This window comes from Heterocephalus glaber, unplaced genomic scaffold (assembly GCF_053883595.1).
Source record: "Heterocephalus glaber isolate CG9 unplaced genomic scaffold, H.glaber_assembly_v1.0 deba00001461, whole genome shotgun sequence".
Classification (NCBI taxonomy): domain Eukaryota; kingdom Metazoa; phylum Chordata; class Mammalia; order Rodentia; family Bathyergidae; genus Heterocephalus; species Heterocephalus glaber.
Genome location: NW_028258308.1, coordinates 27,556,613 through 27,578,080, shown reverse-complemented (window position 1 = coordinate 27,578,080; position 21,468 = coordinate 27,556,613). Strand labels below are relative to the sequence as shown.

The following is a 21,468-nucleotide window of genomic DNA, read 5'->3' as shown; positions in this document are numbered from 1 at the left end:
TATAGGCAACTGTGTTTTCTGCAGGTCAGAATCTTTCTGTTAACTTTCCACATGCAGTGTTAAATATATGCAGCACCAGAAAATAACTTCAGCATTAGTGGAAGGGACACACACATATATTAGTTATACAAAGTAGTATTTGCCTAATTTTAATTTAATTTTATAATTTCTTTTCTTTTTTTTTTTGAGATAGGGTTTCACTATGTAGTGCAAACTAGACTTGAGCTCACTGTGCAGCCCAGGCTGTCCTCGAACTGGCAGTAATCCTCCTGCCTCAGCCTCCCCAGTGCTAGGATTACAGGCATGTGCCACCACATCTGGCTTATAATTGACTTTTAAATTTGATAGAATCTCTTATGTGAAAGCTACAGGAATTTTGGATATTATCACTAAAAATTTTGAGCACATAATATGTACAACTGAATTTTTAATTAAAATTTAAACTTCTCGTATCATTAACATATATGTGTTCTATAATAATCGAAGAATGAAGCATTTTAATAAGTTTCTGCCAAACTAATTTTATTAACAACAGAATTATAACACAAAATTTTGATTAGAGTTTTGAAACAGTGAAATAAATACACTTTATGGCAAAAATAAACAACTGCATATATTCATCAGCAAATGAATCATAATGTGGGAATTGTTTATAAAATACACACTTTTTCCTTTTACTTCTGTATTCAACCAGATTTCCAGTGTAACGATTGATATCCCTCTTCTGTTTTATGTTTTTAGTACATGATTGTAGTACATAATGATTACATTCCTTGTGTGGAGTTGGTGCATGGACAGAACACATCTCAATTCTTCTTTCGTCCTCTTCTCCTGGCTTCTGTCACTCTTTCCACTGTCTCCTGACCCCCATCTCATTTGGGAATGATCCTTGTCCCTATCTCCTATTATCTATCTTTTATTTTCCTCTTTGTTTATCCCCCTTACTTCTAGGTTTTGCCCCGCTTCCTATTACAAGGAGGCTAAAAATAATGAAATGAGACCCTGGACCAGCAAGCACCAGGGCTGGAGATATGAAAAGGAGCCTATAGTTCTGAATCGATACAGTAGCCAGGAAATGCTTGTGAACTTGAAATGAGCTTTCTGTGGCATAAAGGTGGGAAGGCCACCTGCCACCAGCACATTGCGTTTATACTCTAAAAGTAGTGGACTCTAACTTATTTGTTTTATAGATGGAGCCAACTCTTGATTCTGTTTTCACTACAAAATCTTGTTGTTATACTTTAAAAAATGTTTCTTTTCTTCCTATTTTGGAATAGGGGTAAAGAAAGAAGGGAATGGAATTAATATGAGAAAATGAAAAAATGGAAACAAAGTCTTTGTAAATAGGGAGGGCAGAGGAATGGGGGAAAAGTAAGAACCAAGATGAATTATGTAAAGGTGCAAATTTCCAATGATGAATGTCATTATATTGTATACCTTAAATGTACCAATCAAATTAATAAAACAATGTTTGTGGCTCAGAAGATAAATTTTGTAACCCTTCTGCTGGCAGAGGGATTCACAGTCTTTAAGTTGTGTCTCAAATATTATAAACTGATCTAAATGGCTTTAGAGACCAATCATCTTAACTGTCCCTGGACTTCACAATAGTTTGTTATTTTCCAAAAGGTTTCTGTCTATGATTTCTCTCATATACCTAGGTCAAGCAGTTTCTTTGTGAGCATATTTTCTTCAAATAACTGTTTAATAATGTCAAATACAAAAGAAATATAGAAATAGCTGGTAGTAACCTCCAATCAAGGAAATACATTTGTATGTAAGTGTAACTTTTTAAAATTTTCTTAAAATAAAATGAAGTAAAATTCCAAACTTTTTAGATTTAACTATTTTTTCAAGTTTAATCATTTAAAGTCAATTGTCCATACATGTGTTTATTGTGTTACATCTGATCAAAATCTGAAAATTAAAGTAGTGTCAAGATAAAATTTTAATACCCTGAGTTCAGTCAATATAGTATATAAATTAAGCTCTATCATTTCACATATCATAACAAAAATCACTAAGTTAATGTAATGTTCTTAATTAAAAGTTTTATGAAGACTAATCTTATGTTTTCATTTCATTTAATATCAGGAGAAACAGCATGGAAACAAGTTATTTAAATTATGCTTTACTAATATTCTGGTTTCTCTTCAGTTCATATAAATCTTTCTCCTTTAAATCATGCTTTACTATACAGTGTATTTGCTCCTATATTACACTGATAGTATTAAAATGTTTTAATCTAAAATAGTTTCATATTTAAGAAATAAGGTTATTTTTTATAAGATAAACTTTCCATTTTTCTTGTCTGAATAAATTTATGTCCATACATATGCACATAGAATTGAAAGATTTTGATGTCCTATAAAATAGTTACTATATTCTTAGAAGAAGTATACTTAAGCCAAAAAGAACAATCACTAAGATACAATCCTGATTTTTAGCATGCTACTAAGTGATTAGATACATATGGCATTAAATACACATCCATTTAAAGGATAAATATTCTGGTTTGTTTTAAACAATGTACACCCAGAAATAAATTTAATTTCTAATTTACATTCTTTGTCATCTCTTTTATTGAGTGCACATCTATTAACTGAAAAAATATAATATATTAAATTGAAATCATTAATTCATTCACTGCTTTTTGAAAAAATGTTCAAGAAGTCTATGCCCCTTTTTGGATTACTATAGCTGTGTTTTAAACTTCCAGGGAAATTAGAGGGGCAAATTTTATAGACTAACAAAAAATAATAATGTAGTTTAGTTCAAAATGGTATCTGATATATCCATTTTAAATTAACCCTCTTCACTGCTTTTCAATTATTTCATTGTTTTAATTTCCTCAGATAGGTCTTTATCTTCAGAATACTAACACACAAGGAGATTTGGGATTCTATCCTCCTATTTCAAGCTAAAACATAAGCTCTAAATTATCTTTTACAGTAAGCCAAAGCCAGTATCACATACCTTTCGGGAATGAATTTCTTTCACATACAATGGAAGTAGAAACTCAGATATACCTTCAAGTCGTATTCCCTTCTTGGTGACTCTCAGATTTCCCATACCATCCTACAAGCAATGAAATATAGTTCACTTTTAGGTTTATTAGAGAATGAATATTTGGCCATAATTTTTAAGGCCTAAATTGAGAAAACAGTGAGTTCAAATCAGTGATGATTTAAGGAAAATGGGAGACTGCAACTACTTAATGAATGACTGGTAGCACTCTGCATATATATATATATATATATATATATATATATATATATATATATAGGCTTCTATTTAAAATGAAGAGAAACGAGGATTATAAAGGACCTAGTGCATTCTCCTATCTCGATCAAAGACTAGGATTTATCAGGGAATATATACTCTTCTTTCTTCATGGATTAGTTCAATTATTTATTAGGTATTAAAATGATACTTGCTAGCTGGCTATTGGAAACAGCATTTGCAGAAATATCTTATGTTTTTATAAGTATGCAAATAATTCTACAATATTCAAATAGTTCTATTTGCATAGTATTTATAACAGCTAATTAATAATTGATATAAGAATACATGGCTTTCCACTTTTAAAATCATGAGTAAACATATGTCCCTTTGGAAAACAACAGTTCATGAGGAGGATAAAATAAATCCACAAGCAATGTTGCTGAGACAGAATGAAATAAGTAAGTGCAGAGCACTATTGGAAATAAAGATATTTCTTTTCTGGTAAGAGACTATACTCTTTTTGTGAAAGAAATCAACAAAGATAAAGGCCTTGAAAATGTGAAATTTCTGCAGAGATGGTCAGTGGAGATGGAATAAAATGAATATGTTGGTGACATTTAGGAAAAAACATGGGATTCAATCTGGCTAATATACAGTTTCCTATATTGGAATATTGGGAGCAAAAACAACTAGGGATGTTTTTAGCACCAGAGAAAGAAAAACCATGAATACAAAGCAAAGATCTCCATGCTTAAGTCAATTTCCAAAGAAAAAAAAGGAAAAATAATTTAAGTAGCTCAATGTCTGAAAAAAACTGGAGTTAAGCTTCAAGAAGATTAGTCTGGCAGAAATACTGTGTAGAAATAACTGAAAGTAATAACCGAGAAATTGGTTAAGAAATGTGGGAAGTGTGGAAGAACAACCTCTAGGCTTGGTTATTAATTTTACCTAGCAACACAGTAAAAAAGAATATTTAAGACTGATTCACGGTCTCACAACTCTGAGTAAATAAAAAATTGAAATGAGCTTTATAGCTAGAATAGTGATATCTATAGGTTCGATTCCACGGGTAAATTTAACTTTGACCTTTTGCTTTGAGATGTCTTGCAAAATTCACATAAAAATATAGATCCATCAGCTAGTACATCTGTAGAAAGTTGTCTGGGCAGTGAAAATTGCTTAATCATATTGAATCTGCCATGAAGGTAAGCAAATCCAATATAGAAAGATGGGAACAAAAGCAAAGGGAAGTGCTCAGATAAATACTTGTTCTATAAATTAAGAGGTGTTTTATATGTTCAGGGAAGTTATGATCAGTGTAAGGGAAAAGGCAGGGGAATACGTTCCCCCATATTCTACCTCCTTTCTCCTCAAAGGAGAGAGTCAATGAGGTAGTATAACATGAAGATATTGGCAATAGGAAATCATTGGTGAAGAAAAGTTTCAGATAATTTAAAAATGATAGAGGGGAGAGAGGGAGAGAAAGACAGAGACAGAGACAGAGAGAGACAGAGAGACACAGAGAGAATGAAATCAGAAAGGCTATCTCTCATGGATGAGGAAGTACTAGCTTATACTTATACTGATTACATTATACTTTGAATGAATATAGGGAAATCAATTTCTTGAGACACGTGAAAAAGTTTAAAATTGATACTAGACATACCTACTAGAGAGCCAAGTGAAATAAATAAACAAATAAAAAGAAGAATTTCAAGCAGGTTTGACAGTTCATTTCATGAGAAAACAGGTGGGCACTTCTCTGAGATAGGCTGGATTGCAAAAGTTTTATAATACCCTCATTCACTTTCAAAAGTGTAAAGCACCTCTGAGCTAGACTTTTAAATGACATGGTCACTCATTCACTGCCTCTTACTAGTGTGGTTTTGCAACATTATACCTATCTACAGAGCAGAAATAACAATGAGAGATACTCAAAATGAGAATTTATTAGGTAGGAATGACAGAAAGTCAGAAGGATATGGCACTCCAAAACAGTAGAAAATGATACTCCTCTGATGTCTGACTGTTATTTTTCTCTAAGGGTAAAGACAGAGGGATTTCCCCACTAACGCTCACATAGATACTATCCAGGGTACTGTTTGTACCCTTTTCCTTCTGCCAGAAGGAAGGCACTGAAATGCTCTCCACTGAATTTCTATGGAACTACCTAATGTCATTGTTGAATTACCTCAAACAAGTTCTATTACCAATGTAATTCTCATTTCAGTATTCATCTTCAACATGTTTGGAAAGGTGGTTAAAATAAGGAAACAGGACTATACATGCAAAGTTAAATGTGATATGATTTTCTATATTCTCATTTAATTTTGGAAAATTTTCAGTTTAAAACTGTTTTTTCTATTTACAATATAATACATAGCTTCAGATACATTATTATATTTCATTTAACTGGATAAAATTGAATTCCCTTCATTAAGTAGGACAGTTCTTAAAATATTGTGTGGTGAATTTAACCCACTAAACCATGTCTCTGTCTGCTCCTCTTATTTCTTTTGTGTCATATGAAAAGAATTCACAATTTTCATATCACTTGGATGATGTTATAAAAATACATGAAGTCCTATAACACATGTTTATAATATAATTAACCTGATCCTCATACTTGTGCATTAAGTTCATTAACAACTTATAAGATGGTGAAATAATCTTATTCCCCTCATACAGATGGTAAGGAAGTGATTCTTTTTCTTGCTGTTATTGCAGCTTCCTATTTCACTATCTTCTAGGTCCCTACAGCTGAAAGGGAGAAAATAATGTTTGGTTTTCTGTTCAGAATGATATTGCTAAAACACCAAAAGATAACAGAACCTAACGCCCCATGTCCTTATTTTTGTTCTGATGCCTTTTTGTATAAACTTGAATTGCTTAATCTCTATGCTTTATGTAATGCCACCTATAAATTAATAAAATTAATTTATTTCTTTATTGCACAGATTGCATAAGGATGTAAAGAGCTTAAAATAATGTCTAAAATATTTATACATGTATTCAGTAGTTTCAACTTTTATTAACATTTTAATTTTAGTTATTCTCTCATATATTATAAAAATTAGAGCTTTGTGGTTTTAGAGGTATTATCATTGAACTTAAAGGTATTCTATATCAAACTTGATGACCACTTCAGTTATCATACTTTTATTCATCATCTGTTAATCTCACCCATTGCTAAACTTTGTTGCCTCTCAAATCCAGCCTAATGGCCATAGTGCTCCTCCTCATATTCACCAGATCTGTCCCTTGTGAATTAGATAAAAGCGCTTGTCAATGAGGTGTCCTGTAGTGCAGTAGATGGCTTATTTCCCTCATCCTTTGATGCTCTGAGAGACACAGACCTCCCAGCAGGGATCATTGCAACAAGGAGCCCTCTGAGAAGCAGAGTGGTCTTCATCAGACCACAGACACTGCTGGCACATCTGTTTTAGGCTATGAAAAATGATTTTGTGTTCTTCAAGAATTGCTAGATGCCAGGACAAATGGACTAAACATTTACTTACTTTCAACAGACATTACAGTCATTTTGCTTTTTGTTTTTGTTTTCCGGTACCAGGGATTGAACTCAGGACTTTGTGCTTGCCAGGTAGGCAGCAGAACCACTGAGCTAAATTCACAGTGGATTTTATCATCACTTTTTAAAAAGTCAGCTTTTTATTTTCTTCCTTTCTATTAGCAATGAAAATGGAACAATTCAAGACCATTCATCTGCAGCCTGGCATTTGCGTCCTAGTCGTCCTGTGCATTGTTATTTTAGCACGTGACTTTTGATGTTTACTCAAAAATCACATCATTGCATCCTCTACACATAAATTTCTCTTCTTCATTTTCACTGCTTTATGTGTGTTCTGAATAATGCACTGAGATTGTCACTTTCCTTTTAAGGCAAATCTTAGAAAATGATTTCTTCCACCTTGGCCCTGTTTTTTCTTTTAGGATGATTTTTAAGACCACTGAAAAGGTTCTTGAAAAAAAGTTTTTTAGCTGCTTTGCTCTTATTCTATTGTCTCACTCACCTGTAACTTCCATTACACTGTACTATTAGCATTTTCTTCACAAAACGCTTCATGTTTTACCATGTAAGTTTCTTGATCCATACATTTTGGTTATTGCAATGATGTTCACTCTTTTCTCCTTTAAGTACACTCTCGAACTATTCAATATCTGTTGTAAAGGGTGCCGTTTTAATGTCCCAGTTAGTGATAAGATTTCTCTTCACTCTGCATTTCCAAAAACACTTTGTCTTACAAAGTGAATCATTTTCTAATTCTAATTTGTTATATGTGTAGACATTTTAACCTTTTTTTTTTTTTTTTGTACCTGGGATCAAACTTGGTTCCTTACACTTACGAGGCAGGCGGCAGAACCACTGAGCTAAATCCCTGGCCTGGCATTTTATCCTTTTTATTGCTTGCTACTACAGGTTTTCTTTTCCAACTGTTTAATAGAGTTCCAGAATCATAACAGACTCAGTGATAAAAGAGTTCTATTTTCAAATCAATTTAGGAAATCATTGTATGATAGCTTTCCATCTGGAGAGTCCTATTATATATTAGCATTTTAACCACTCTGAGAAGTCTGGAGCAAAGTAATGCATTTCCTTTGTTTTACACAGGATTCTCCAAACATTTTTTCAATCCCTTCTCTACTTACCCATCTTTCCAACCAGATAGAACAGTGTCCCTTTGAATACACTGTGGAAACGCTGGATTCACATATTTTGCAAACTATGAAGGCATATCTATTTAAAAGAGGTGCACTGTTTAGGAAGGAACCTCAAGAAGAGTTAATGAAAGAAGTCAAGTATAAACCTGCATTACCCTAGAAGAGATGATTTAAAGTCCTACAGGGGGAAAAAGATGTCACCACAAACTATTGATATTTGTGCACTCTTAGATAATTAAAAGAAACCTAAAAATTTATTTTCTAGAATTAAAAGTTTCATGTTTTCACATCTGTCTTTTTTTTCACATGTGTCTTATGAACTGCTCTGTAGTATATTTGTGACATGAAACTAAGCTGTGTGTTTGCAGAATAGAAGAGTTGAAAGCAGGAGGCGGGTGAGATTGATTATTGAGCATAAAATTGTACACATCCTTTTGGGCTGGGACTGAAAACATCCAGTGAATTTTAATGAGAAAGGACTACACATCTTGTGACTACACACCTGAGCAAGCAGATTCTCTCTGTGACACTAGACAAGGGGCTAATGACAGGAGTTTTCTGATGTTGGTTGCTTTACTGTTCGCTAATTGTTTAATCTCCATGACTATTTGGCATACATTGTATTGCCTTTTTAATACCTTAGCATTTGACCTCTTTGATTGAAGATGACCCTTGAGATTTCAAGGTTTTAAGATCCTTCTCGATATCAGTGAGAACCTTCCATGCAGGAATGCCATGAACCCTGTTTCAGCTATGTCTTAAAAGATACTAAAAACTTCCTAGAAGATAACTATTAATTTCATCCTACTTAATCCTTGAAGTTTTGGAGATGGCTTTTTCTTTTGTATAACATGTAGTCTAGCACCATTTTTTAATATGATGTTCTTGTGTGTGTGTGTGTGTGTGTGTGTGTGTGTGTGTGCATGTATTGTGATAATCATTCATTTGTAAAATATTTACCATGCGTTTATTTTTCTACATTTAAGCTAATGCATTTTATTTTACTTCCTAATGGTATCCTTCCTAAGTTTGTTTGTTTCCTTATTTGTTATCAAATATCATGACAGACATTAGCCTGTAATGAAACCCTTCTTGTGAGAACTGCCTTCTCTAACTGCTTTCCAGAAGGCTATCCAATGAAACTGCCCTTTTCTCATCCAGCTCTGACTTGCTTACCATAGATGATTCAAGAAAGCATCAGTTACAGAAGGGAACAGAACAGAACCCAGATTAATTAGACAGTTTTCTTATATTTATTGAATTAAGACTATCATTAATAATAACCTTTAAATAATCTCCCTTTGGATATAGACTTGGAGCTGACTGTAACTATATTTTAATTACATACATTGCCAGTTTACAATGAGAAAGAATAAGTATGTGACAAGAGAGGACTGAACACGGTGCAAAGGAAGCCAATGCTTGTTGGCAAACAAGTATCTCTTTCTTGCTGTTCCTGAGCCTCAGATGCATGAATGAAAGCCTTCCCAGACTTTGCCCCAGGACTTCCTTTGGACTCATGGCCTCACAATTTTATATTCTCTCTGTCTTTGTCTGACTCTCTGTCTCCTTCTCTGTCTCTGTTTCTCTGTCTCTGACTCCCTCCTCTCTCTTCTGTTTGTCTCTGCTTCTCTGTCTTTTTCTTTGTCTCTCTTTCCCATTATACTAAAAGAAGCATGTAAATCTGTTCTATCAGAGTATTCTACATATGCACACTCCTTCTTGATGACCTCACCCATGTTCCTGGCTAACAGTGTTCTAGTTAAATGGAGCTCTTGCTACAAATCATTGTGTATAATGCTCTCTTTATTCTTCTTCCTATTTCAGCCAATTATGCCCAAATCATGCTTTATATGGCAATTCAGACCTATCTTACTGAAGGCATTTAGTAGCACACAGAATTGCCCTTTTTCTTTGAGCCATAGGCTACATACTGCCTTCAAGACCCTTACCTGTGTTTGTGCCAGTCTGTGTGCCTTTTCTGTTAGATTTTGAGTATACCTATTTCTAAGATGGTTGTAGGGAGGTACCACCATTCATAATTTCTTGCAAAATTTATTTTTTTCAACCAGATATTTTTTATTGGTACATTTTAGGTATACAATACAGTTACATTCATCATTGGGATCTTGTACTATTACATGATATACTTATTTTTTCCCCATTCCCCTGCCCTCCCTTCAACCCCTCCACCCCCGCCTTTTACAAAAATTTTGTTTCCATTTTTTCCTTTTCTCATATTTGTTCTAGATAAAGGCATTCAATTGTACATGTCTCCTATTTTCCAGAATATCAGAAATCCCAAGCTATGTACATCCCAAACAACATTAAGAGTCTTTCAACTTGATCTGTTTCCTATGTTGTGCTCCATAATTTGACAGGTATTACTAACTCAGTCACCTTCACCTGAATTTAAAAATAAAGTAAAATCTGCTGCAGACATGCTTACTTCTATCCCCTTTGTCTATCATTACTGCTATTGTTTTGATCCAGCTATTTTTCTACTTCCAGCTTATACTTTGATATCAGTTATCTAAATGTTCAGTCACTAATATATGCAATTAAATTATTTTTGCTAATTGCTGATAGTCTTATCTATTTATATGATAATTTAACTTTATCAGTGCCCAAGAATAAACTTAACTAAAAATGCTTTTCATATCCAGAAACATGCTCTATTAAGTTGCAACTAGCATTCTCATAATATATTCTGTTAAATTTTTGTTTCCCTAACAGTCTCTTCCCTTTTTCTCATGTGTTTATATTGTAATAATATATTAAAACTAATTGTTTCCTGGGCTCTTGTTTCTTCTGTTCTGATCTCACCTAGGGAAAGGATTAAGTTTCCTTAACTTTTTATCTCTAGGATCTATCAAAATGACTTGTATGTACAAGCACAAGTACTTGTAAGTACTTCAGAAACATCAGTTGAGATACAAAATGAATTTTTAGACTATCCAAAAGTAATCATCCTCTCATGATACAGTGGCCCATAATAGGCAAATACACTCAATGAGAACAAGTTTTAAAAAAGGTCTATAACAAAACAATAAAGTATAAGACCAATTCTCTTCCAAAACCATATATATTTTTTGTGATAGCATTTTATACATAACAAAATTTTAGCATTTTAAACCTTTTAAGTGCAAAGCTCATGACAGTAAGAATATTCCCATTGTTGTGCACCCACTACCATTGTGCATTTTCAGAAATTTTCATCCTCCCTAAGTGAAGTATTATTCTCATGAAAGTGTAACTCATCAATAGTCTTTCCTTGGCAACTGGTAACTACTGTTTATTGTCTATGAAATTGACTATTTTAGTAGCTTAAATAAACACAATCAAATTATACTTTCATTTATTACCTCAGCATAATGTTGTAGCATGTGTCTGAATTTCTTTCCTGTTATAGCTAAATAATATTCTACTATATTTATGTATATATTTTGTGTATCCATTTATCTGGAAATGAACACTTGTATTGTTTCCAAGTGTGAATAATGCTGTTGTGGATATGGATATCCAAATATCTCTCTGAGACACAGCTTTCATTTTCTTTTTTTGTATATACCCCAGATCAGATTTGCTATACCATATAGCAATCTAAATTTGAGTAACTGCTTGTAGGGAACAGGGAAAGGGAACATTAGTAGAACCTCTGCAGTAAGTCCTAGTCTCCTGTGAGCCATGGCAACACAAGGCAAATTAACTTATTATACAGGAAAGGTAGAAGAAATGAGACTTTGAGAAGAAGCTGAGCTTTGGGTCTGATCAGTGCTGCTCTGGGCGGCAAAGACGAAAGCCCCCAGCTTACTGCACTTTTTATTCAGTACATCAGGGAAACAGATGTAACAAATAATTTGCAGAGAGTTCAGTACATCAGGATAAACAAGGTGTAACAATCCAAGAACAATGAGGAACTGAGCAGATGAAGATTTTGTTCCTCCCAGGATGTCTTCAGCTGGTATAATCTTATCCTGGAGAATCACAGCATCACTGGATCATTGAGGTCTCAGTTGTGACTGGAGGCCAAAATAGAATTATGTCTGAAAATCCCATAGCTGGCCTGTAGGCAGGAGAACTAGGCCTAATCTAATGATTTTTCCCTAAAATTATGTAGCATTGATCCCGACAATTGGACACTCATTTTCACAGTGGTTTTATCATTTTATATCTTTATCTGCAATACAAAAGAATTTTAATTTCTTCACTTCGTAGCTAACGCTGTTATGTTTTGTGTTTTAAAATAAGAGCCATCTTAATAGTTGTAAAGAGGGGTAGCGTAGTTCTCAGGTAGTTAGTCTTGAAAAAAAGATGCTAAAATGAAGTGATTTTCATATTTCAACTTACTTTTTCTCTTGCTTTTCTCCCTAAGCACTTGCTAAATTAGGTAGCTCAAGCCAACAGCAAAAGGTTAAGAAGATGGTGGAGAGTAAATACAAGGTAGAAAAAGTAGCAATGTTCTGTAATCACATGATCCTGGGAAGGCATATACTCGGAAGCTGAGCTGTAAACCTTTGGAAGTATCAAGAAAACTTTCAGAAGTTGCACAATTCTGGAGAACAAAAAAATAAATTTTAGTTCTTGCTAAGGAAAGGGGCCCTATAAGAGCTACTGTGCTTACTCGTGAACTACAGAAGTTTATACAGTGGAGCCAGAATATACCAGATCCAGCAGAGTTTTATATAATCCGAATCTCAATGTCATCTCTCAACTTGACTTTATTGAATAAGGAGTATAGGAAAGTGTTATCTAGACAAAGATAACATCCCTAGAGCCTCTATAATGTTTCAAACACTACACATAAGAATTCTTCGAAAATATCAGTCACAAAAGCATTGACAAACAATACAAACAAGCAACAAAAGAGACAATGTCAGAGGGTTCAGATGTAGCTGCAAAATAATTATTATTCATATATTCAAAACAGTATGCAACAAGATGTAAAATGTCCTCAAAGATCTACAATCCACAAAAAAGAATCAAGGAAATTCCAGAAATGAACAATTCAGTAACGGATACTGGGAACATGATAGATGTGCCAAACATAGGAATTTGGAAAGAGCTAAAGACAGAATGGCTAAAGTTAAAGGTCATCAGAACACATGGAGGTTAAAGCCATAGCAATCACTCATGGAGAGTACTCAAAAAAGCAGAGTAGACAAATGGAGCAAAAGGAAAATATCTAAGTTACTCCAATTGAAGAATAACAATTGATTAATTTATATAATAAATACTCCATCAAAGATTAAAGAAAGTCTACAGAATTTATACTGAGAAAAAAGTAGAGCTCTCCTAGAGACAATGTCCTAAAACTAATCCAAATAAAAAGAAATAGATGGATTTCAAATCAACAGAGAAGAAAGACGTTTGATACAAACCAACAAGAAGACTGGCAGCTCACTTCTCAAAATAAATTCTAAAAATTAGAATTCAAAGAACTAACATATTAAAGATCTGAAAAAAGTAACTTCTAAGCTACAATTTACAACAAATGAAATGAGATCTAACCAGTGAAATAGGGAAAGAAATAGAGGAGAAAAATATTTTAGAAAATGAGAAACAAAATTAGCCTTGAGACATGATTGTATATATTGAGAAAGCAAGTAATACGCAGATAAATTTTCAGAATATAATGACCTAAATTGCTGGATAAAATAATCAATTATTTTATTTATTTGTTTATTTATTTTGGTACTGGAGATTGAACTTGGGACCTTGCACTTGCAAGGCAGGCTCCGGAACCACTGAGCTAAATCCCTGGCCCTCAATTATGTTTTTATGTATGAACACAACTAGAAATGGAAATTAAAATCACAATGAGGTATCAATACAAACCAATTAGAATCACTGAAACTACAATCAAAATACTGAAAATGTTCAATTTAAGAAAGTATATGAAGCAGAACCTATACACGGTTGATGGAGTATAATGTAACACAAATTTAGGAAAACAATTTGAGAGTATTTTCTAGGTATACATGTTGGCAAAATAACTGCAAACAAACATGTGTATGCTCACAGACACATACACAAGTGTCTAGAATTGATAAAGAATTTCCTCAAAGGTGAAGCCAACACATACGAAAAACAGCAAGAGCTTCACAGAAGAGTATATCAAAGTGACCATAACTCATTAAAATTTACTTACTATCGCTCATGTGTATCCAACCAATTAGTCTGAATCTAACTACGTAAATTTTAGAGTGGGAAAACTTAAAAGAATGACAGTACGTAGAATAGGTGAGAACACTAAAAACCCATATATATATATATATATATATATATATATATATAAAATATTCTTTATATATATTATATTCATTGACCTAAAATTTGACTCTGAGCAATCCACCTAGAAAAGAGTACAGAAATGCTTCCTACAGATGGTGTGGAAATGTTAATAGTATAGATTATGTAATATAAATATAATACCAAATCCAATAAATAAGTAAAAGTATATTATCCTTGCAGGTGCTCTGCATTTTCTGAGATGAGGTTTTACTGATCTCCTTTGCTTCTAGCTCTATTTAAATATATAAATAAAGCCTTGTGCTGTCAATATCTGCTTCTTGCCTGGATTTCAGAAGTTTGAGTTCAATTGCTAAACTTCGAATAGCTTCTTACAAATGAGAAACGTTTTAAAACTAGCATAGACATAGATCCTAGATATCTCAAACTTTAATGTAAATGGCTTCAATGGAAAAAAAGTAATTATTGATGCCCCAGGAAACCCAACTTTTACAACAAATTATTCTTTCTTAGCGTGAGATGTGATCAAATCTCTCTGAACTCTAAGTTTCTTGACTTATTAATGAGGTAGCAGGAGTAAAGAACCCCACAGGACCTTTTCAAGCTTCCTATGGGTCTAGGATTTGCTTTTCAGAGTAAGACAGAACCCTACTTGTATTCTTCAAATGATTACATCTATACTTCAAATGTCATTATATGTTTGCCAAAATCCATACCCATTATATTTATAAAGCAGAATGAGCCCTAAATTAAAACATGAATGCTAGTTAATAATTATATATCATTATTAGCTCAAATATAACACATAAATAATACCGATGAAAAAGGTTAAAAATAAGGGAATATGGGTTTTGGGAGGGGATATATCAGAAGCCTCTGTATTTTCTGATCACTTTTCAGTGACCCTAAAACAAAAAAAATTAAAGCATATTAACTTAAAAATACCATCATTCTATTTTAATATCATTAAAAATTTTAATTTGGTTTATTTAATTTAAATTTAATCTGTTTGGGCGGAAAATAATTTTACTGAATCTGTATTCTTTCATTGGTAGATTTACACAATTTTGAGAATAAAAATGATGAAAATAGTCATTTAAAATAAGGCTTGGGGTATTAAGATGACTGATTAGGCAAATACAATTATCGTTTTAAAACATTGAATTATATAATCCATTCTGTGAGATATATTTTTAAATAGGCATATGCCAAATTCATATAAGACATTTTAAATTCCAGGGCTATGAGTTTAGCCCTCAGTGGCACAAAACTCACTTAGCATGCAAGAGGGTCAAGTGAGATCCCCAGAATTGCAAAGGAAAGGAAGGAGGAGGGTACGGTGAGCAAAAAAAGAAGAAAGAGGAAAGGGAGGAAGGAAAAGGGGGAAGGAGGTCAAGGAGGGAGGGAGGAAGGAAAGGTGGGAAGGAGAGAAAGCAGGGAAGAAGGGAAGGAGAGAAAAGAGCAAGGGAGGAAGGAGTTTGGGAAGGGAGAGAGGAAGGGAGGAAGGAAAAAACACACTGCAGCACAAAAATATATTATGACACAGGAAATTGAATAAGTAAAACGGAAGTAAAATTTGAGCTATTTTGAATTATAAGAATGATATGAATTGACACATAAAAACAGTGAATTCACTTTAATATATTTAGTAATAATTGGGGTTAATAATCTAAAAATATACTTTTTTACCCTTTTCTGTGATAGTCACATGTATGTGTATGTGAATTTGTGCCTGTGATTGTGTGTGTGATATTTTAAAAGTAGGAATAAAGTTTAGTTATTCCTTTCTTTCTCTTTGATCTCCTAAACATTCTGAGTGAAAGTTATCTTTCAAGACAGTAGCTTTTGATTATATATATTTTTTCTTTTTTCTTTTTCTTCAGGGGGTACTGGAATTGATTTCTGGTCCTTGTGCTTGTGGGGCAAGCGGTGTAACCACTGAGCTAAATCCCCAGCCCAGTTTTGATTATATTTTTTAAGTCTTCCATTCAGTTTATTTCTTTCCTTTTCATAGTTAAGTACCTATTCTAACACCTGCTCAAGAAAACAAATGCATCTGTTCCTAATCAACCATGGAGAGTATTAGCCCTAGTTACTTGCTAGAGACTATAATTTCCCATTAAAATTCCAATGGAAAGAGATAATATTATTTTAAAGAACACAGTCTAATGAGAAAAATTACCCATTTTTCATAGGAGTCTACATGCTAGCATTTGATAGAGACTGGCAGCAGAAAGTTTTCATATGAGTGAAGCCTCTGGCAGAATTTTTACTCTCAGGTCAATTTCACTGCCATGTCTTGAGCTTTGATGAAAGATTTCTACAATAGTCAGCCACTTGAATCCTGCTTTTTAAATTTCTATAAAACTTACATTGGGAATATTTTCCATTATACCATTCATTGCTCTCTGTATGTGGATGAGAGATTTTCCATTCCTTGGGAAAAATAAAACCTCCTTTGTGTATATGACAAAATTGATGAACTGTTTTTTTCTTATAAGTATTTATTTACTATATTTCCTCTTCTTTTCATTTACCATATTTAGCATTCATATCTAGTTATATAAATTATCAGTATTCATATTTAAATTGCTTTGTTCCACATATTTTTTCAATCCTAGTACACATGCTTTATAAACTAAAGTTTTATCAAGTTTTATAACTGGAGGACATATGTATGTAAAGTCATGTACCATTTAACAATGAGGATGGACTCTATGTGTGATGAAGTTATACATAGAGTGTCCTCAAACTAAGATGCCTACGAGGTCACTAAGGAATATAATTTTACAGGACCACTGTCATATATGATCTGTAATTTGTGACTGTCATACTTGAAATTTACTCTGATAAAAAATGGAAGAGAACCTCAAAAGAGATGAGACTTTGTTCTTCAGTGTTGCTGAGACTTAGGAGAAATTTTCACTGAATTTGTTAGGAAAATAATTTACTCTTTGGTTCATTCTGAGGGTAGGCAAAATAAAAATAAATGATTGGGTGAATGAATATATAAATGATGCTTCAGGTCACTCTATCATTAAAAGCTTTTAGTCTTGTGTCAATAATAATGTGTCACCTTGAATTACTATTGTTAATTTCATGTTTTAAAATTCTAAAGCACAATGGTGAAACTTGCCTTAGTGAAACAAACTATACTTTTTACAAATTATTTAAGATATTAGTATAAGAAAAATGATTATTTGAATAACATATTTAGGTAATTGCACACTAATAATAAATATACAGTTTTTAAGAGAAATATTTGATAGAGGTGCTTTCTTATTCTTGGAAGAGTGAGCACTTTTTTTGGTACCAGGAATCAGACTCAGGGCTTTGAGCTTTCCAGACAGATGCAACACCACTAAGCTAATCCCTGACACAAGAGTGAGCACATTTTGAGGTATTGAGTTTTTTAGGAAATAATTTATCAAACATCTTCTTAGAATGATGGCCTATGTTAATATCCTACTCTAATCTGTTTTTACCATTTCTTTCTTGCTCTCAACTTCCCTTTGTCTGTTGAAGTAGATTTTTCTCTGACCTGCACACTTCTAATATGCATCATTAGCATCACTAATCAAACAGTGACTTAACACAAGTTATGTATTTTAGACACACAGGAAAAGTCTGTGTGTTTTATTTACTGTACCAAGAACAGTATGCTCTTAGTATACAGCATTTATTACACTTACTTGATGAGTGGTTTGGAGGTAACATTTCATCCCTAGTCTACAAACATTAAAAATAAATCTTTCTGTTGTATTAAAGAGGGGTGTATTTTTTTTTTTGCTTAAATTCTTTTATTGGTACATTTTAGGTATACAATAAGTTTACATTTATCATTGGGTGCTTGTACCTGTACATGATGTATCTTGGTTCTTATTTTTCCCTATTGCCAGCACAGGTACGTGGGGTGTATCTTTTAAAAAGCAACATCAAAGAATGAATTTGAAATAAGATAATTTATTTTATAAAATTTAATTACTTTTATTGGATTTTCACATTATTTTATAACCACACACACCACAAAGTTAATAAAACCTTAGGGCACAGATTAATGATTTATTTCTCTTGAAAATAGCACTGTACTCTCCACCCAGATATAGAAAAAGATGATTTTTGATACTCTAGGAATTCTCTGTAGATCACTTCAACCTCAAAATCTCTCAATTAGCATGAAATGCACCACAGATATACTCTTATTGAGATATTCTTTGTTTACATTTCTATTTTATTTCTATTTTATTTCTATTTCTATATCTCAAAACTTAACATTCAGTGAGGCTTGGTGGCACATGCTTGTAGTCCCAGCCCTGGTGATGCTGATGTGGGGTGTCACTGTGAGATGGAGACAGAGGCCCACCAGGGCTACACAGTGACTTCAAGGCCAGCCTGAACAAGGAGACCACGGCTTAAAATTTAAAAAAAAAAAAGACCTTAACCCTTATGTTCATATGTTAGAACTTCATTTAAATGGATTTGTATAGCATGTGTTGGTCTTTTATTTTTTCCAAATACTATGTGTCTAAGACTACCATATGGCTCCATGAAGCTTTAGTTCAACCATAGCAGAACATATTTCATTGCGAAATAAATCCACGGTTTATTTATACAGTATATTACTGATAGATCTTTGAACTGCTTGCAGATTTGGACTACTATGAATAAAACTTCATAATCCAGAGAGTTTTTACTGGTACACAAGTAAATTTCAGTAGGCATACAGCTAGGAATGGGTGGTTTTGAGGGCTAAAATTTACATCAATCATCAATTACTTGTGTAGTCAATTGCTGTACAATCATTATCTTTCTTCACCCTTCTCAGCCAGGTTAAGAAAGAAAACACAGCCAGCACCCAGGACACTACCTGTGGATGTCTCTTCATCAGCTTGTCCTCCCATTCTGGACCAAAGAGATGCACAATTATTACTTTTATCATACTGTGTGACATTTGTGACCATCTGAATCTAAGTAATCATTTCATTCAGTAGATTGTACCTTCTATATGTATGAAGAAAATCCCCATATACCATAGCTCAAGATTTAGGCTGTGTTTTGGAATAAAATTTTAACATCACTTTATAACTAATTTGTATCACATTCTATATCCAGAGTATATTTTTTGGCCTCAGCATGGATTTTTACCCCGGTACGCTGGTTTAAAATCATTCAATGACTCTTCATGAAAGAAAATACAAAAGCATGAACTTTACAACTGTGTTGAGGGCGGGTAACAATATTCTTTTCTCCACTCTTCTTCACTGAGTCTTTCATTTTATCTAACCTTCCCACTTAGGATGAGTGAGATGCCTCCCTGTAAATCCATAAACAACCTTCCAGTCTCCTCTTATACTGTGTGGGGGCCTTCAGATCTATAATTATAAAATAATTCCATTTATTTACAACTATAAAACATTCAAACTGAAGAGCTTTCTAGACCTGATGCAGCTATAGAAAGTAACATATTTATTATGATATTTATTTAATGAGATTACTTTTAGGAAAAATAAATTGGAAATAGAAAATAAACGGGAAACTGGAAATAAATAGGCAGTAAAATAGTAGGAAAATACTTTAGTTTGAATGGTGTGCCTTGGAAATAGCTACCTACACAGGACTAGATTTTCTTCACATTTTACTATACATGCATCAAACTGTGATTTTGAGACTTATTCTTACCATGGAATGGAGGCAGAAATAAATGCAATTTAAGTGTTTTGAAATGTAGATGGGCCATTTTTATCCCTCTCTCAAATAGTTGGAAATAAAAGTTTTAAGTCCCAGTGAAAAATAGAGTAATGAGTTAAAAAGATCCCATAATTCTGATTTACAATTTATAAAAAAAGAAAACATCCATTTGTGCTTAAATAATGAAAACAAATTGCTGTGCTAAAATTCTGAAATTGTAAGGCTTAGAGGAGCTTATATTACTCTAATAAACCCCCTATGTCTCAAATTGTATCTTCTGGAATAATAGTTCAATTAGATACACCATTAAAATGTGCTATGGTCAAATAAATTGAAAATTATACATCTCTTTTAGCAAATATATACATATATAATATATATAATATATATTATATATATAATCATTAAAACCTCTGAAGATTTGTTTGCTTTAAACATTTTTAACTGTGCATAATCTAGCAATTATCAAACTTTTTAGTAAATTAAACCATTTAGGGCATACGAGCTATGAATAGCTTTTAAAAATACTAATAACTCAGAAGAAAACTTTAAAAACTATTTTCTAAGCCAAGTCATTGATGATAAAACCCTGACTTAGGAGTGACTTTTAAATAGAGCATTTGCAGGTGATTGTTGGAAGCAGTCCTTGTGGCTATCAAAATAGAGAGGGCAGTGGAAAGAGCCAAGGTTTATATAGCAATAGGGGAGTGTTAGAAAGTTATCATGAGAAACTGATTTGGAGAAAGAAATTTAAGTTATTTCAAAGCAAATAGAAGATTAACATCTCTTGAGAAGGATAGGGGAAAGCATAGATGCAGTTTAATCCATATAAAGGTAGTTTTTTAAATGGTTAAAAGCCCAAATGAGGCATTTTTTTTCCTTTTCAATTCATCAATTCCAACCAGACATTATTATATCCTGTGTAATACAAAGAATTTTTTGCTGGGTTCTCTCCGTCCTTTCTGAAGAACTTTCCTCTGCTTAGAAGGATAAATCTTGAGAGACCACAAAATTTATTTTTCCTTTGCTCTTTTTCCCTCCATGGTTGTTTGATCAGAGAAAGATCTGTTATACGGTCAGTGAAGTCACTGTGTGACCTTTCAGACACTTGCGTAGCTTTTTTATTGACTTTTGAAATTCAAAATAAGATAAAGACCAGTGCTAGTAATAGGAAGGTATGGTCTGGTGTTGAGATAGAGGGGCAGGCATTTTGGGTCATGTGTTCAGTGAGGAGATAGGTCAAGAGCAACAGAGAGATGACAGGTCTACTCTCTCTTAATTTTGCCTCAGTTTCTTGCAATTGATGTCCTTTGACTAAGCGTTTATTTCATATCACAATGAATCAGTGTTTTGGGTATGGTTAAAGGTTGAGAAAAATCTTTTTGAAGTGTTTACTTAAAATAGAAACATTCTTCTTCATGATAAACTTAAAAATTAGTGCCTTCTTATTAAATTTATAAGTATTTAAATTATCAGGGGTATATATTATTATTTAAAAAGAAATAATCATGGTATTTTTTGACCTTTGCTTATTCACTAATAGATTACATATTCTCAATTAAGTGTTAATACTAAGAGCTAAAAGGTACCTTCCCTTTCCTACACTAAGATCAGTCCCTTGTC

The 21,468-nt window shown here is 32.9% G+C and overlaps 1 protein-coding gene across 9 annotated transcripts in view; it reads right to left on the bottom strand.

Moving 5' to 3' along the window:
• Sgcz (sarcoglycan zeta) overlaps positions 1-21,468 on the bottom strand; it is a 994,036-nt gene that overhangs the window by 174,060 nt on the left and 798,508 nt on the right. For 8 of the 9 annotated variants that reach the window (XM_087217208.1, XM_087217206.1, XM_087217207.1 and 5 more), the window contains one exon: positions 2,977-3,078. The exons of the other annotated variant lie outside the window; for it this stretch is intronic. In XM_087217208.1, the coding sequence (XP_087073334.1) occupies positions 2,977-3,078 (102 nt within the window). The remainder of the gene's footprint in view (positions 1-2,976; positions 3,079-21,468) is intronic. 9 annotated transcript variants of the gene reach the window in all.